Source organism: Phaethon aethereus (genome assembly GCF_964289735.1).
Source record: "Phaethon aethereus genome assembly, chromosome: 4".
In the NCBI taxonomy this organism is placed as follows: domain Eukaryota; kingdom Metazoa; phylum Chordata; class Aves; order Phaethontiformes; family Phaethontidae; genus Phaethon; species Phaethon aethereus.
The window spans coordinates 16,824,155-16,843,029 of NC_138578.1; the positions used below are offsets into that span (position 1 = coordinate 16,824,155).

Consider the following 18,875-nt stretch of genomic DNA (forward strand, 5'->3'; position numbering starts at 1 on the left):
CGGGCAGAAGGCATTACGCATGCGCAGAACGGCAGGGCAGCCGCGGACGCCTTCCAGCCCTGTCGGCGACCGGTCCCTGAGGGGACGGTCCGCAGCCCGGCCGCCTCCTCGCCGGCCTCGGGCGTGCCCCGGGGCGGGGGCGGTGGGCGCCGCCCGCCGGCAGGCACGGAGCTTTCAGCCTTCCCCGAGGAACGGCTCCCTCAAGCCGCTCCCGGCAGGTACGGGCCCCGCCGGCCTCCTCCCCAGGGGCGGGAGGTGCGCGTCTCACGGACGTGTGAGGCCTAACGCGCGATTGCGCACAGTGAGGCTGAAAAATAATCCTGCGTAATCTTTATTTCTGTTCAGTTTGTGACAAGCGATCCGCTGCCCCATGCTTTTTTCTATAATTTTAAAGCGTAGACGTTCACTTATTTTAATTTTTGTTTGTTGAAAGGAGTAGCTGAGATGTACGTGTTTAAGAGCTAAGAAAAAAATAGAATGCCAGAAGCTAGTTTTACAGAAAAGCTAATGCTTTGAAAGGTTACAAGAACAAGGTACTATGCTACTAAAAGAAAAGTCATACCTTTACTGGTAAGTAAAATATTTGAAAAAAGTACAGGCAAAACTCTGTAAACAATTTATTTTATTAAAATGCTAATATAGCTTTTTGCTTTTCAGGTGAAACATGGTGAATTGAATAGAAACTCTTACCATTTCTTTGTATCTCTATTATACACACATGGAATAAAGGTATTTTCATTTTCCCTGTTCTTTCTCCATCCACATGCAATCTTTCAAAGCTGGTAATTCAGCTCATACAAACACAGGACAAGAAGTGACCCACAGCAATGCTAAATACAGTCCCTTGCTGTGGGATGCTGTTCAGACCTGCTCTACAGGTAAGAATTACCACCTTTAATGTTTACCAGATGCAGTGTAAGAACTGCACGCTGGGCAGGCACTGCCTATGACTGCCCTGTATTTACGGTGTTCCTAAAATTTAATTTTAATTCCACTGCTGGTAAATCCCAAGAATGACAGTTGAGGACAACATTCACACTACCTGGTGTTAAGTTGCAGACAAGTCCTAGTTGTCTTGGGCCTTTGACTAACAACTCTGGTCTGCAACAACAGACTGTGAGGAGCAAAATTCAGACCTTTCTTCCACATCATCAGTCCCTTATCTTGCTCCCTCCCATGCCTACGCCACCACTTACTTTCTTTCTCTGTGGAGCCTGGCAGGTTGCCTGCTCCGGGGAACAACCATGTGCAAGGCCTTGGAGTGCGGATCTTTTCTAAAAAAGGCAGAGTTCATCTGGTCTTGTCCTACTTCTGAGACAAGAACAGGCCATGGCATTGTTTACTAATTAAGAAATGTTTGGAAGCTGTTCATCTTTACTTGCCTTCTCTAAAGCATGAATGCAGCTTAATCATCCAGGATTTTACAGCTGTGGCTTCTTGTGCCTTCAGCTTTTGAGAAACAAATGAGTACCAGTTTGCAAATGTCAGGGCAACATTTTGAACAAGATGAAAATAGCACATATGGAGAGGGAACATGAGTCTAAATGAAACACAGCGGCAGTTAAACTATAATCCATGGCAAACTTAATTACTACTCTATAATACTATAAGAGGAGGGAAGTCTACAAACATTTTGAGAGAAGGAATTTCACATTTTCCAGTGAAGGAAAAAACTGAGAACAGGCAGCCTGAATGACACTGGAATCAAACTTCTGATAGAGGAAAGACATGCTAGAAGAACATAAAATAAGAACTGGTGAAGTACTTGGGCTGGATGAAGTCCGTGAGGATGTGCAAATATTAGCATCAGAAAGTATCAAATATTTTATGTGTGAACTGAGCTCTAAGGGAGGATGTCATATCTTATTAAATCAACTGGTATTGAAAGCCACTCAAGCCTTCCTTCAGTTTTGAAAGAAAAGCTATGAACTTTAAATTAGTTACAGATGGGGAACAAGCTTCTCTGAATTTAGGTTAATTATGCTTTCCAGCTAGAGAGCGATAGTATGGGGTAAAAGAAAATACTAGCACCTGTGGGATAAGGAGGGAGTAAAAAAAAAGAATATAGGCAATTATCACCTGTTGACAGTGAGGTGTAACAGGAGCTGGACTGTACCAAATACTGTAATGAGCCCAGTATCTCTGTAGCTCCATGATTCTCCAAACTTGTTCAGCTGTTTTTTGGTTGGTTTTGTTTTTTTTTTTTTTTTTGTCAGAGCAAATGCCAGATGGATAGCACAAATGCTTTATAGTGCCTATTTTTAAGCGTAAGTTCAGTAGTACTGGGTGCTAATTTGACCCATTTGTGGGAGAAGATTACTAAAAAGTGTCAGTGTAAAATCCTTGCAATTCACAAGAGTCAGCTCAGTTCAATGGCTGGGGAGGATAGTTGTTAATCTCATACACTCAACTTTTTAATGGAACACTTCAGGGAAAAAAAATGGCCACAGAATATAATGTTTGCAACACTGAAAAAACATACAGCTGCATACTAAAATAATTGGTTGAGTAAAGCTTGAGCTGTAAAGGAGTGCCAGAATGGAATGTCCATCTTATCAGATATATACGTTTGCCATAATAATCATCAAATTGGTTGACCGTAGAATAAATAATGTCAATAAAACTGAAAGTTACATTCACTAATTTCTAATCCCTCTCTCCATAACATACAGACTGGAGACACAGTCAGCTGCAGCTGAGAACGCTGTCTTTCATGAAAAATGGGATGTTGAAATAATCAGACAAGAACATAAAGAAGGTAAGAGGGAACAAAACATACGCTACTCTGGTGTATGCCTATTGAATAAAATGACTTGAACAGGGTATTTCCTGAAACCATGCTTGCAATGAGTGTCGAGGGAAAATAACCAAAGCAAAGATAAATATATGATAATGGACAGTATGTTGCCAGAGCTTCACATAATCTATGTGAGTCTCTTGAAAGAGGCTACAGGAAGGATGTAAAATTTGATGACCTTGAGTAGGGAAGGGCAGAAAAGAGGAGAATTTTCTAAACTGCTGATATAAAACCACTTCTAGCCTTAATTAGTAAAGAAAGTACAACTCCTTTTATTGCTTATTAGATAGGTAATTTTTGTCCATTTAAATTAATGGGTTATTATTTCTCCTCAGTCTTCCATCTCAGTGTTTTTTTTTAAGTCACAATTCTACCATTTCAGGGCCTGGAAATGTTTTGAACTAGTGGGTCAAGTTTAGGAAAAGATACGCTTAATACTTTTGGTGGTAGGAATCCAGTATGTTGTCTGGATACGAAAAACAGGTAAACAGTGTAGAATATCAACATAGTAGCAAATTTGCTTCCTTACTTTACTATGTAAATACAAGTTAACTTTTTTATTCTGGGAGAAAGGTGGTGTGTGTATGTATGTATTTCTGTTGGACTACTGTTGCTCCTGTTAGCTGCAACTAGAATGGAATACATTTTTACTTCATATGACTGAGAAAGGTGGACCAATTTCCCTTAATAGGCCTGTCATGGCAGGACAAATCTAAATTTTAGACCTGGTGGGTTTTTGCCAGCTAAGAAACGCAGGGGCTAAGGGTCTAAGCTAAACATTCAATTTTTAATTTTTTTTTTAAATTTGAATGCAAGCGACTCCATACAATGCACGCAACCCAATTACTTTACAACACTTCAGTGGAATTATAATAGGGAAGTTACAATAACTGTAAACAAACATGAAAAATCTTAATCCTGAAGACAACTACAGGACAAAGTAAACAAACTATTCATGGAAGGCATACTTACTCTTGAAATGCTACTCCAGGAATCTAAACAGAGATAAGAATTGTTATTTCTTTAAGGTGTTTTTTAAATTTCTTTTTAAATGGAGTTTTGAGTAGCATAGTAACTTCTCAGTTGAATAACATTAGAAAATAAATGTCTCCGCAGATAATATAATCTAGCAGGTGGGACACTTGGCTGAAAGGCTGAACGTTCAGGCCTGCTCTCAGTAGCACCTCCTGGCCTCCTACCATTCATCTGCACTTTTAAGCAGCCGCTGTTTCTGAGGGGCCACACTGTTACATAAGGCTGCTTCCAGGAATATGATTACTCAGAAGCCTCCATGTCAAGCCCCCGCTCCCCGCCCCTTTCTTTACACAGTTGTGTTTTCTTATTTTCCTCATCTACATGAACAATGAGGACACTATCTTTGCCTTTGATCATGAAATTCTGTGCTTACTTACTTGAGCTCAGTACTGCTGTCAGGTGGTTCCTCAGTCAGGTTTCTGAAGCAGACTCTCAAGTAGATAGTTATAAAAATAACCCTAAATGTTTGCAAAATTGAATCCTACCTGATACACAGATTCTACAAACATGAATTAATTTTAAATGAGCTTCCTGAAGTGCCCACTTATTTCTGTACATGACTTCTGCAGGTCAGTGCTGGGGTCATGCAGAGGAAGGCTGATGATAACACAGACAGCTATCTTCATCGCAGTCATTTCTAGAAATCTTAGGTGCTACTTTTTAAAAGAAAGATAAAAGCAGCTTTTTTTTTTTTTTTAGTGTGAATCTTCAAAATGTAAGTTATATTGAAAAAAGGCAGCTCTGTTTTGTTTTTCTGGCCAGTGCAGCCTAGGCTTAACTGTGGGCCCAACAATAATACCTTTAGATTAATACCAAAGCTCATTGCTTCAAGAGGAGCAGGAACTAACACTAAGTGTGCCAATAAGTTGAAGTTACTCCCAAAGACAACATCTAGACTATATTAATGACTAAAATATATACCCCCTAAGCATCGAGAGAAGGCCCACCAAATCGCTGTGAACTGCACAGCTGTTGAAGCCATGAAAGTATAGTTAAGTTATAAATACAAGTATAATTAGAAGCCTTTTCTCTTTTCTTCACGAGTTTCCTAGCATTCATTAACCAACACCGAGCGGTCTCCTCAAGGTCTTGCTCTCGCTGCAGTACTTCTTCACGAGAACTGTTTGTGTTAGTTTATGAAATGAAGAGGTGAGGCTGCGTTTACTCCGTATTTCACGGCCGGGCGCGGGAGCAGGACGGGGCAGGCGAGCAATGCCAGCCCTCCTGGGCGGCAGGCCACCGCCACCAACTTTGGATCAAGCAGAACCTGCTCTGTCCCTTCCTAAGGCCCACGCACGTTCCCGCGAGATGAATCACCCACCCGCGGTAGCTCAAGCCCGGCAGGCCAGATGGGGACAGGCAGCCCGCGGCCTGCTGCCACAAGCCGTTGCGTTTGCGGTGCGGACCCTCCCGCTCAGCCACGGCACAGCACCCGCCCAGGGCCTGCCGGGCCGCCTCGTAGCCAGCCCCTCCCCTCAGCAGGGAGGGGCTGGTAAGGTAGTACCTGCCCGCGCCCCAGCCCACCGAGCGGCTGCCCCGGCTCCCAGCCTTGTGTAACCGCCGCCGCGGGGCGGGAAGGAAGGGGCGGGCGGGAGGCGGGCCCCGGCGCGGCAGGGGGCGCCCCGCTCGGCTGGGCGTGGCCCGGTGGTGGCGGCGGCGGGGCTGCCGGGAGCGGGGCGCCCCCTGCCGCGCTGCGCCGCCCCTCGCAGCGGGGAGGGCGGCTCCGCTCCGTTCGCCGCGCCTTTGCCCGCGCCCTGCCCTGCGCGGGGGGAGTCGTCGTCGTCGTCGTCGTCGTCGTCGTCGTCGTCGTCGTCGTCGTCGTCGTCGTCGTCGTCGTCGTCGTCGTCGTCGCAGCCGCCACCGCTCTCTCTTTGTGGCTGCGGCTCCCGCCTCACCGCCGCGGGGACGCTGGCTGCGGGGACGCCCGCTGCGCCTCGACGGCCCAGGAGGTCGCTGCTGCTGTGGTGTAGCCGTGGGAGGTTCGCGGGGAGACGAGCGCCGGCTCAGCGGCAGCCATGGGGCTGCAGCCCCTGGAGTTCAGCGACTGCTACCTGGACAGCCCCTGGTTCAGGGAGCGGGTGAGAGCCCACGAGGCTGAGCTGGAGAAGACCAATAAGTTTATCAAGGAGTTGCTCAAGGATGGCAAAAACCTGATCGCCGCGACCAAAAGTGAGTGGAGGGGTGCGGGGGGAGGCGCCGGGACGCTGCGGGGGTGGCTGTCGGCGGCTCGGGGCCCGGCTCTTGCAGCCGCTCGCTCGGCGCCGGGAGGTTTCGCCTCAGAGCCGGCGGCGCTTGCTGTTGTGGCTGCGAGTTTCGCGCTGGCTTTCTCTCCCGTGGGTCCCCCTCCAGCCGCTTTGGGGACATAGGGCCTCTCCAGCCTTTGGCCGTGGAGAGGGCATAAGGGATAGCGGCGGGAGCGGCGCCGGTTGCCTGTGCCCCGTCTCTTGGCCGGGCCTGGCTTATGTGTTTGGCGGTGCCGAGCCCGCAGGGAGCTACGGTGTTAAATCCGCTGAGAGGACTCGGTTTCAAGTTTTACCGGTGCATTGCAAGCTGAGTGTCTGCGACTTGCCTATCTCAGCATACCGGCGTACGTGTATATACATTTGTAGTCTGTGAAGAGGCTGCTGAAAATACCCCTTCGTCAAAATTTTAAGTGTGTTCGGGAATTACCAGACTTACAGTTCTGCGGTGACAGCACTAGTTACCAGTTCCATATCTTCGTCCTCTTAAAAAGTGATGGTGTGACTTAATTTTGCATTTTACTTGTTGACTATATATATGGTTAGCTATGCTGGGGTTTATGTGGGAATCATGTTATTTTCCTTGAATGACCATGTTAATGGATATTCTTAATGTAGTATTGTGGTAATACAGTTTCTTCCATTTAACTTAAGATACAGTAGTGCAGTCCCCTAAATATCTAGTAGGATGATTGACTATACCAATTATTCAAATAAAACACTAATGCAGCGCTCTGGCACTGTGTTTTCAAAAGTGTACTGCATCTTTGGTGTAATGGAAAACTTCTGAAGGCAGGGAACCAGGTTTTCAGGGTGTTTCCCTTGAAGTAAACTGGAGGGATTTGGCCACTGGTTTGAGCCGTGTAGCTCCCTGGATATGGTGAGGATTTAAAAAACTGAGATAACTCATTTTGTGCAAATAAAGAAACATTCTTTCCTGGTTTTGTCTCTGTTTGATGTGCCTGGGTAAAAAAAAGGTAGAAAATGCCATACCAAATTTCACTTGTTTGTAACTTATTCTGTGGCCAGTTAATATTCAGTTATTGCAAGTCATGTTCCTTGAGGATTATTTGAAATCTGTGACTTGAAGTGTCAATATAAATCATCTTAACTTGGACTGTATAGTAAAGAAGTGTCTCTCAACTTGGATAAGAACAGTAGAGGGTAATTGTTCCATTTCACTTCTATTGCTCAAGCGTCTGGACAGTATTTTGGCAACTGCCCTAAACCTTCAGTTTCTTATGTGCAGTTCCGTATACAGAACTTAATTTGAAAGTGTGGAGCTGGTGGCGGTGAGGAAAGCCCTAGCTCGTATGAGCTTCCTATCCACAGCAGAATCCTGTGCTGCTAACTTTGGCTTGGTGTGCGGTGCTCAGCACACTTAGCTGTGTGTGGTGGGAGCCAGGGGAGTAAGTGTCCCAGCAGAGCCTGCTGGCCTGAGAGTGCTTGCTGAAATACTTGGGGCTAGCCCATGAGAAGTATTCAGAGAAGCTATCTGAGATCCTGCCCTGTGTTCAGGTATAAGCAATTCCTTCCTTTCTGAGATCACGGTCAGACATTTTCTTCTTGAGTTTTAGGTGCTGTGCCTTATTCTGACAAACATCTGTGTTGCAGCATGTTTTGAGAAGTGGAAACAGAGTTTAGATTCTTCCTTACGCATTTCAGGTTTCTGCAGTTGTCTCTCCCTTTTAGAGCGCCCTGCATGACAAGTTCGAAGCTGAGTTGTCTTCCTCTGCCGCTGGTGAAGCATGTCTGTTCAAAGGACATTAAAAGATAAATTGAACCAGAGAAAACACAAGGAGGAGTTAAAACTCCAGTGGTTAGGGTATTGGTCCTTCTTGTGTTTTCAGAAGAAAACATCAGCATCTAAATTCTTTCAGGAACCTGATTCATTTTCTGTCAGGAAACCAAATGGGATTAATATTTGTTCCAAAAACCAAACTCGAGAAGTGGTCTAGACACAGAGCTAGCTATTCACCTCTGTCAAAACTGCATTTTCTGCACAAAGACTGGCTTGCCACAATCTAGAGAATGTGATAAATAAAGCAGGGCATTTTGAGAGCTTAGATGACTGCCTCTTAAACAACAGTTGATTACAATTTTTGGAAAATTGTCTTAGTCTTTTGAAGAAAAAAAGTCGTCTTAATAATAGCTAAAGTATTTCTCCCTTTCTAGAACTAGGTTAATTACAAAATTTACATCCTTTTTAATTAATATGTGAGCATAATAAGCTTTTCTGAATGGGCTGTAAAATACAAAATGTAGTAGATGCACTATTGTTGTTAAATTTGTGGGAAATGAAGTGACTGCAATAGAGACTGCCTGCATTTCCTTCCCTTAGCGCTTTCCTTATTACACTTGTAAAGCAGCCGCTTACAAGAAATGTTGTGAGGATTCTGTAGGTGTGAATAACTCATGTGCTTGAATGGAGCCCGTTTCCTGCTTGACAGACAGCCTTGTAAATGACTTTGACGCTGCCTGCACTGGCTTACATCTTGAGAGGTGGGAAGCAGATACTGCTACCACTCCCTCTAATCACAGGAGTCGTCAGTGTCTCACAGGACAAACCAGAAACATGATGTGGATCCTCTCTTTGGCTCCGTTCCATTTGTCTCCTCCGTGGTATGGGAGTGTATTTTCCACCTAAAACTCATAAGAATTGATTTTTTGTTAGTACAGGACTATACTGCTTAAAAAAAAAAAAAAAGACGATGATGACAAAAGGATCTTTTGCATTCTGAAATTATTGAGTTTCCAGTATGAAGCATACTTCAAGTGTATCTTTACACTTTTAAGTTTCAGTTGTTCCAAGAATCTGATAGAAAGATAAACAAGACTGACTCAAAGCTGTCTCGTTTCCTGTGTAATGGTTTGAATCACTGAGTTGTCTAGTTCAAGCTAAATATTAGAAGATTGAATAAACAATAGGTGTCTCTTCCTTTTTTTATGATGGTTAAATATGTTTAAAAGGAGTACAGAAAGCCAATTTTTTTCCACTGTTCGTGATCAGTAAATACAAGCAGCATACACATACGCCTTTTAAAATAGAAATGCAATATCTCTCAGGGGATTCCAGCTCAGTTAAACAAGTGAGGATGAAAATAGTTTATAAATAACTTTTGTATGGAGTTATTTGTTCTTCTGTCAAGAGAAACTGAATTTAAAGGTCCATGATTGGAGAATCCATATTCTGAAACGTGAAAGGAACTTGAGAGGTTAAGTTCTGAGCTCTTAAAATCTCTGAGATGCAAATTGTTGTAAGCTAAAGAATACGCTGGATGAACGCTATGTATTTGCTTCTCAGTTCTTCTCCCTCTGTTGGTCCAACTCTTGGACTCTTGACATGTGAGATTTGTTTGGGGTTTTTGAAGATAGTGTTTTGGAGGTGAGACTTTCCCATAAGCGTACAACAGGAGCTGCCACTTTTTGAGACCTCAGGTTGGAATAGGAAGAGTCGGCGTGAGTGTAGGTTTTGGCCCTGGACATCTCAGGAGGGGTTTGCAAAGGGTACTTTTGAGTGCATGCTCATAGCTATTCCATGTGCCTGAAAGCAGAGCCTCCTCATTCTGGGGTTTGGGCTCAGATGAGAGCAGAATTCCGCTTGGGGCAACTGCAGCGACTTTGTGATGGGCTGGAGAAGCCAGGAAAACAGAAAAGTGGAATTCCCTAGGAGGCTTTCAAGGCGTGGTTTGTATGCAGTGCCCATCTGAGGGAAGCCTAGACAAGGTTTGATAGGGAAGGGTGCCCACATGGGCCTCTCAGCTAGAATGCATCATAAAGCCTTTCATCAAGTCAGGGCCATCTACTGCCACGTGGGCACCACAGTATTCAAATACCCTTATCACTTGTGCTAGAATGTAGAGCAGCCTCTTTCCTCCACTTCCACCTTGAGAAACTTGCTACACAGCAGCCCCATTGTATGGTGTTCCCTGGAGTAGGCCCATCCTTCATTACATTGCTCTCTCTATTTTGCCTCAGAGCAGGATAATTCGTCCTGTAGTCTGAGGTTTTGGGTTGTGAACTCAGTTCTGTGAGGTCTTGGCCATTGTATTTGGTGCAGCAGCGGAGGAAAATGGATATCCTCGCTACCCAGTGCTGGTCTTTGCAGGTAGCTCAGTGTGCTCAGGCTTCTGGTGACTATTTTTTATTGCTATTTTTGCTTTATGTTTTTTACAGAAGAGTTAATCCTTGCACTCTTCCAGACAGAATACAAAACAAGAACCAAATTACTTTCATCTGTAGAAAGAGTTTGTTGGAATGTAAAGAGTTACTGAAGAATGCTGGTTTACTCCAGGGAGTATTTCTGCATTTGTGAGGGGAAAAAAAAAAATTGGAATTCTTATTTCTTTCCTCTGAGGTGTTATTAGTCACTGGTCATTTACAAGTTTGCCATCAAGAAGTTAAGCAGATGGGAAATCTTGTTGACAAAGGGAATAAAGCTGTTCCCAATCCCATATCTGACCTAGCAGAATAGGCTCAGTCTTTCTTTTAACAAAGTCAACTGAAGAACCTAATCCAAATGCAAGACCCAGTCTGATGTCTGAGTTGGCCAAACCTCTCCCTATTCTTTTTCTTGGCCAGTTCTCTTAGTGTGTGGTGGTGGTTGACCTCTCTGATACTGATCTTGGTAGGCTTTTGGTCTGACCTGGTATCAATATTATTATGTAACTGTAAAGGCTGTTGTGATCCACATAATAACACAGCATAAAAGCCACTAAGATTCAAGCTGCTTTTTTTTCTTAAGCACTAATTGTCCATTTTTTTAAGGCTTTCCTTGGTATAATCTGCACTTGTGAAACCACTTAGCTGAATGTATAATGTGCGCCAGCTCTCACAGTCTTAGGAATTTTCTGCAGCAAAGATGATGGTGTACTGACACTGCAGTATGGGTCAAAGTAGTAAGGTAAAACAGTTAATATATTGGGCTTGCTAATAACCTCTAGAAAAGAAATGGACATTCACTAAAGATTTAGAAAGAATCCAAAGACCAAGTGAAAAAATACTAATGTCATTCTTACTTAACAAGGGGGGGGAGTGGGGAATACTGTGAGGGGGCCTTAGTTGAATTTGTGTGCAAATTTTCGAAAATCATCGGTGATTAGTTAGGACTCAATAACTATCTTTGATTAATTCACCTTGAATTCAGTGAGAGCTGTGAATTAATAAATTTTCATGTTTAGCATTTTAGAAAGCTGGTTTAGTTTTCAATTAGTACCTCAATAATGAGCTTTATTTCTATTATAAGGCATGCTTTAGGTGTGTAAGCAAATAAATGCTCTCAGTGAACACTCTGAGATTTAAATTTGAAATATACTCTGCTAGGGCACAGTTAGATAAATCTTACTGCTAGGGCGGTGCTAGATCCTGTATCACAAAGGCTACTGAGCCGTATGTGCCTTTTAAAAATAACCTTTCTATTGGAATTCAGCTCAATAATGGAAACATTAGAAAATTAGGGCAAAAAGGTACTTTGGGGCCCATCTGGTAAAGCTTTCCCTTAAGAGAGAACTGCTTATAATAACACAGTAGAATGTTGCTTTTCCCTTCAAGATAATTGCCACAGCTAGATCCTAATTAACTAAGACAGTACCTTTTTGTCTGCTTGTAGATAAAGTTGCTTCTGTATAAGGATCAGGGAAGTGCTTTCTTTTAAGAAAATACTCTGCAGAACATTGTATTTAGCTCCACCCGAAGTAAAGTGTTCCTTACTGTGTCAGTAGCTATAAAAAGTGTCAAGCTCATTCTGAGGATGCCAGTTTGTCATCTTGAATCATGTCTTTTCAGCTTGGGTTACTAACTAGCTCCATTACCTTCTTTGTCCTGTAGATGTTCCACTGTTCATTTTTTTTCTGTATTAAAAGTAGAGCATTGTGCTAGTGAACTAGAAGATGTGATTTCAGAAAATATGAATTTTTGTGAATTTACATGGATTTTCTCAGTGATAAGAGATGTGACAGGCTGTTGTTGAATGAAGTGATTCTATCTTGCAGTCATTTGGGGGAAATATGTAATTTTTCAGCTTTAGATAAACTGTGTAAGCAGTCATTAAAGCGAACACCAATTGTTTGTGTCATTGTCAGTCTTCAGGATAAAAACAGTAGAAATAAGTAGAGTGGTTTGTAATTTTTAGAGAAGTTGTTTGGTAGGGCATGTTGGAAAATGTTTTCCTGGTATTTTTCTTTTTTAATGACAAGCCTTTTAGAAACATATATAATAATTTTATATATATATATATATAAAAAAATACTGAATTTTATGGAATCTGAATCCATCAGAAGGAGTTGGAAGAAAGGATGGAGTTGCCCTATGGTCTGTAAAGTGCAAACACCTGCCTGCAATTAAATAAAGAAAAATAGACCCACTGCTAAGACTACAGGTGTTTGCTGTTCTTAAAATTATCCAGTGTTTGCCAGCACTGTGTTGCAAAAATGGTGCAAATTTTAACAAGCAGAGTTTATGACACCAGTACCAGTTCTCAAATGCATCTAAAATCAACTTCATAGTCTTTAGTGAGACAGAATGTCTCTTACAGATTGGTACAGATTTTTTTTTTAAGGGGGCAGGGAGGGGAGACAACGTGTTCCGGAGTGCTATGTTGTTTTTTTTCCTGATGTACAGCACGGGCAGTAGTGTACAGGCCAGGTGCTCTGCCCTCACTTTGGACAGGGAGTGCTGGGAAACATGTTTTGGAACAGCACAGAAGAGCTACATCCCAGTACTTCTCCTCCCCAGCTGTTTTTTACCATTACATAATTAATGTATATAGTTTATATTGACTTTAATGCTTTTGTTTTACAATACCAACTTCGATCACTACTGCATCACTTAACATATTAACTTAAAAGACAGAGGCTTGTCTGTTTGAGGGAGATAGTCCACAGCATGTGAATCTTGGCAATATGCTTAATGTTTTGGTAGAGCAGGTTGTGATGATTTTAATTTAACAGTTTAATAACCATTTGATAGTGTTTCCTTTTGGGTCTAATGCCACTTTTCTGAGTTTCCAGACCAGATTTGCTGTTATTCTATGATGGTTGTTCTTGCGATGTTATAACGTGCTCAGTGGTTTTTGATCATCTTTTAAAAGTCTTCATGTTTTTGAGTTGGCAAATTAAGACACTTTGAGCAGGTGAATGCTTTCCTGGAATATCTAGTGAGTGTAAAATATATGATCAAATGAGCTTGGGCACATATTGGCAGCATAGTTTAAGAAACTACTGTTCGGGGAATATAACATCTCTCTCTCTGCTGGTGGTTGCTGCCACCCCCTCTACTTGTCAGTTTTAGTCAGCACCCAAAATCTATCTTGTTGCTAGGTCAAACCCATCTTCTTTGCCAAGTTTAAACAAAGCCATCACATTTTTCAATGACTTGAGGTAGGCACATGTGCTCCATCCCAGCAGCTCCTGTGGAGGTTGTGCCCTCTGGGTGTAACTTTCATAGAAGAGAGGGCAAGTACAGCGGCTGCAATTTAAAATGCCTCATGTTATACCTCTGTGGTAGATGTATGCCTGCTATCCAAAATGCATGTTTAGGCATCTCACTGGGGAAGAAGATACTAGAAAGGCAAGTCTGTAGCTGGGTTTATGCTATCCTCAAATTCTTTTTCTAAATAGACATTTTTGGCAATTTTCAGCAGACAACCTCAACATCATGTCATCGTTTTTCCAGATCTACTTGTACCTATGGATGGCGCTTCTTGCAGCCACCGTGTTCTTCGTGAATGCTTTTTACTCCTCCTGCTCTGTTTTTGTTTCCTCCCCTTGTTATTCTTTTCCCTCCTGTGTGTTTGCTCATCTTTCAGGATAAAAATAGAGAGAAAACATCTAGGCCCTCAGAAGCAATGTGGCCATCACAGGCCAGGGCCAAATCAGAAGTTCCTGTAAATCATTTATGCTGTGGGGTTGTCCTCGGTGGGAAAGGAGCAGTGGGAAGGAAAAATGATCTACAGAGATGGAAAATCAGGGTGGTGTTAAACGGATATGGTTTTACTGCTACCCACACCTTTGAATAAATGTCCTGTTGTGCCTGTTTAGTTGAGAGGACTGGGCAGGTGGGGGTTATCAGCCCATTAGGTAGGGCAGAGAAAAGCTTTGCTTCTCAATAGACCTGGTTGTTACAGCTTCCCTTAGTTCTCTCCAGCTTTTGTATATACACCTGGCTGGCTGGTCAGGACTGCATGTACTTGAAAAGGAAAAAAACTGCTTTGTTTAATTTGGCAAGGAGGATTGAGTACCCAGGATGAAACTGAACAGGACTGTGTATTAAACCTGGGCCTTGGTGGATGTTGTAGCGTCTGTGGTGTCCAGGAGTAGGTTCTCAGCCACTTTGTTGCTGGTAAGTGTCTTTTAGCTTTGAAATTTGTCCATTTTCTTAATTAGGCTGATGCATGTGGGCTTAGAAGTGATGAATAAATTAATGGTGAAGAGTCTGAAGCTTGTGTTGCACTTGCAGCATTTCAGCCTGAAGAAAAATTAGACTTGTAATGTTATCAAATCTCAAAGGTTGGGCTCTCTTCCCAAGCAGAGGATGAGCATCTTATTCTTCCTTGTTTGTCTTAATCTGTGATTGTGTCAGTCATTAGAAAGAGCTGCATGCTTTGAAAAATATTAATAATATTTGAATATAGGTACGATGGAACAAGAAAAAAAAGATAAGGAAACTTGTATCAGATTATAATTAAAATATGATTGCTTAGAAAATGCTTCTGCAAAAAAAAATCCCACTGTCTTGCAAACAGGTGGAGGGAACATGCTGCTGGGTCACTGAGGACTTGAGAGAAACTTTTCGAAATACCATTTTGGCAGTGGGTCACTGTTCTTAGAAATCCGTCATGGGGCTGAGTTTGTAGCTTATGTGGATTAGCAAACTGTGAACGCTGCATGGTTTCAGCCTTTGAAACACATCAGTGCTCTGAGGACAAAACAGTGTAATTTACATTGTTCAATACTTTTTTCTTGTTAAAATATCAGATTGTATGCTCTCTCTGTTAAAAAGGCCTGGTCCAATTGACAAGCTCAGTTAAAAGCCGAATGACTGTTTCTCCAAAGCTTTTGTCTGTTCCACTCTTCAGCGTGCAAGCTTTTCTGGAACAAAGCTGACTTTCTTCCAGTCTGCTCTTAAACACTCTTGCTCTGTGGTAATATTACTCTACTTTTATTGTAACTCATTTTCCTTTATGCTTTCAGTCGTTTCAAAATGCACAGTTTCAAATTTCTGTTGTGCCTCTTGCCTAGCTGTTCCCTTCTTCCAGTAGCACCTTTGCTGAAAGAAATAAAACTACCTGGATGTATTGCATCCTTTGTTATTTCTTTTACTTCTAAAAGTAAGAGAATCTAATGCTAAAAAGAATCTGCAAATACTCCTCTGTCCCATGGCCAATATTTTTTTTTTTAACCAAAACACATCTGTGTGTCTACTAACACTGTTAACTGCTCTTTCTGTAAGGGTTGCACCTGAGGGGGAAGGCTGCCCTCCTTGGGGGGTAGGGAACTAGTTAGTCAACCATGAAAATTTATTGTTGGCACCTGTTTCTCTCCTCTTACTGCAGTCTTTTGCTATGTTTTGTGGAGGAATGGGTCTAAGCTCCAGACATTCAGCTCAAGTTTTTTGTGTAGTCAATGAACTAAGGAAATGTCTGTGTTACACCCTTGAATCTTACATGTAGGAGCTTGGTCCTCTGTTCAGATGGACTTTGCTGAGGGCCTAGAGCAAAACCAAAGGATATTTGAATGTAGAGAACGCAGGATGCTGTGGTTTAAGAAAAGCTGAAATGTATTCTCTATCTTGGCAAGACTCATCTATTGGTTGCAGAGCCCAAGCACCTGAGGACTGGGGGCCATTACCTCTTGGTAGTGCTTAAGTAGTGTAACCTGCTCTGAGGTAATTGATGACTGGAAATGCCATCCTGGCAGGTTGAGACCTAATGACTAGCAGCTTGGAAGACCCATGAGAAGGGTTGTGTCTGTATCTGACCTAGTAATCATAATGATTGACCTAGCAGAAAATGAGTTTTAATATGTGTTTTTAAGAAGTAGAAGTCCTTCAAGCTGCTGTCCTAGATGCAAATATTATTTTGAAAAATGTAGCCTTGAGACTCAGCAGAAATGATTCTACGTGTTCGCTTATCTGGCAATTTCATTTCCCTTCCTGCTGCCATTAACAACTTCCATATGTCTGTAATTGTAATGTGTCTTAGGTATGAATTCCTCTTATTTTAGTTAGAAAAATACCCTATATTTTGGTGCAACATGATTTGTATTGTCTATAGGGCGCTTTTTTTAATCACTGATATAGGTTGCTGGTCAGTTCTGAGGATCTTTCTATAGTGGACATGGTTCATATCTACAAGGTTAGTGAAATTAGAGGGGTGAAATTTTCATATTTTATATAACTAGATTATTATCTGGAGGCAAGGACAATTCATTTCCCCTCCACATCTTGCCTGTGTAGATCACTACTAACTCCTCTTGTAACTGATTTGAGTCTTTTGTAATATAACATGAAAAAAACCCACATGTAGTGATAGAGCTTTTTATTTGCACAGTTCTGACCAGATATTAAGCAGCAAACAAGTGAATTAAATTAATGGAATGATTACATGTCTCATCCCTTCATCCCAAACGTCTTTTCTTAAAGCCAAAAACGTTTTGTCTTTTCATATACATGGATAATTTTATGGTATGAGCAAAAGAACAAGCTGTGTCTAGAGAAGTGACTTTGAGAGCAGCTTCAGGCAAGTCTTTCACCTTTTTATATCTGTCTTTTCATCGCTATTTAAGCTATTGCCTCAAACTTGGGGACATTTATGTATAAAGCATTTCACAAACATTGAAAGGTCACGGAGAAGTGTTGTGTATCAGTCCCTTCTGCATTATACAAGACTGCACCCACTGTTCTTTTTCTGTAGTCGTTATTTGAATTGAACTGTAGTTATAAACTTTATTTTTATCCTCTTCAAGTAAGTTAGCTTAATCTAGAGTCTGATAGGAGAATGTGCCATATTCTGTCATGTTTTAAACATCTCAGTGCGGAGGGCATGGCAGTATAAACTCAGAAAGCAGCTGTTCTGCCCTTGCCATGCAGATTATTCAAGTGGAAATTTAAGTCAGCAGTTTGGCTTTTCTAAAGTTTATAGCATATCATCATTCACTTTTTTATAGAAAGTATCCATATGTGAAGAAAACCTTAGGTATGCCAACCTTGTGTGGATGTACCGAAATCCACTTCAGATTTGTAAAGTTATTGCAAAGCTTGCTTCATTGAGAAGTTTTTTTTTCCTCATTGTATCTTTTGTTTGTAGTTCTTTAAAGTGTTTACAGGGAAGATGGCTTTGATACCTTCTTGAAAATTAATATGACATTATTACTTTTGATGCATTTTAAAATAAAATTAGGAGTTAAGATGTCTGTCAAGAAAAGTAGCAGTCATGGTTTGGATGGAGCAAGCAACTGGACCACATTAGCAATTAATCTGATAGCTCCTCCTTCCCCTGCTTCTCTCTGTGGAAAATGGAACTGGACAGTGTTTGTAAGCAACATGTAACAGAAACAAGCAAAGCCCGTCCTGAAACAAAAATCTCTGATGCCCCAAAAGCATCAAACAAACCCCAAATAATTCTATCAACATTTGTTTCAATTTCAATCCTTTTATACAGAAAACTTTCTGTATGTGCTTTCTGTTCCTGTTGTAATAGCTATGATTTGCTTGCAATTAGGGTCTTGAAGGCTTGTGAGCAGACAAAAGGGATCATACGCTCAGATTTGAAAGTAAATCCTTGTGAAGAGAATTTGTGTCTAAGAGTAAAGAGAGTTATCTTTTAAGTAAGGATGTGGTGGTTCATCTTAGAAATTTTTTTCCTAAGGCCCTCTCCTTCAGTTTCTCTTTTAAATACGGAAAATTCCTGTATTTTAATAGTGGTCAGGAGCTGATCTCACATTTCATGAGGACATTATTGAATGGCCTTATTGGAACATTGCTTCCTGGACACTATTATTAGTGTAGTAGCTGAGAAAGATATGAGCAGCTGCTGAGTTTTGTTCTGAGTGCCTAGGTGGGTGGGTTGGGGTGGCATTCCCAGAGTGACAGGCAGAGGCACTGGGGATGTCAAGGAGGAATCTTGCTTGGAAAATAGTTGACATTAGCTCAGTGGTTTGTGCTTCTGTCTCTTCTCTCCATCTCCCTTCTGAGAGGTCTTAGTAGCATGACTTTTCAGATGATTCTTGCCATAGCCTCCCAGAAATTGCTGCCTCCTTCACCTCACTTGATGTCTTTAGCTGTCTGTTCTGGTGAAAATGTATAGAGCAAACTTATGTGAATGTTCTAGTTTGAATATTAAGGAAGAGCAGGAAAGGTCCAATAGCCTGGGTTTTAGCACATGCTAGCGTGGAGACATGCTCAGGGTTCCGAGGCGAGTTTGGCATAGAGCTACTAGGACAGAAGAAAGGCTGAATGAAGTCCTGTCTGAAGTATATACCTTTAATCCCTTGGTAGGCTTTGGAAAAGGTATGTTTTTTTTTTTTAGTAACTTTTCCTTTGCATTTATGTATCTGCCATTGCTCTTTCCTACTCAATAGTAATTTATTGAGTAGGAGAAATTTACTCGAAGAGCAAGAACAGAAGGAATGCTGTCTGGTGATGGCATTGCCACAGGCCACTGATGTTACAGAGGAGAGGGGTCCCTGCTGGCAGGTTAATGAAAAAACCAATAGGAATGTTGTTCCTAAGCTTTTTTTTCTTCTTTTTCTTTCCTCAGAGTAAACCACCATCTCTTGTAGTTACATCCCTCCCTTACAAAACCTCCA

The 18,875-nt window shown here is 41.9% G+C and overlaps 1 protein-coding gene across 1 annotated transcript in view; it reads left to right on the forward strand.

Annotated features, from left to right (window-relative positions):
* Nucleotides 1-5,847: 5,847 nt before the first annotated feature.
* The window catches only part of ARHGAP10 (Rho GTPase activating protein 10), a gene marked incomplete at both ends in the record, with an annotated part of 154,493 nt that continues 141,465 nt past the window's right edge, over nucleotides 5,848-18,875 (forward strand). Inside the window, one exon of the mRNA XM_081999649.1 lies at nucleotides 5,848-6,001. Within this exon, the coding sequence (XP_081855775.1) occupies nucleotides 5,848-6,001 (154 nt within the window). The remainder of the gene's footprint in view (nucleotides 6,002-18,875) is intronic.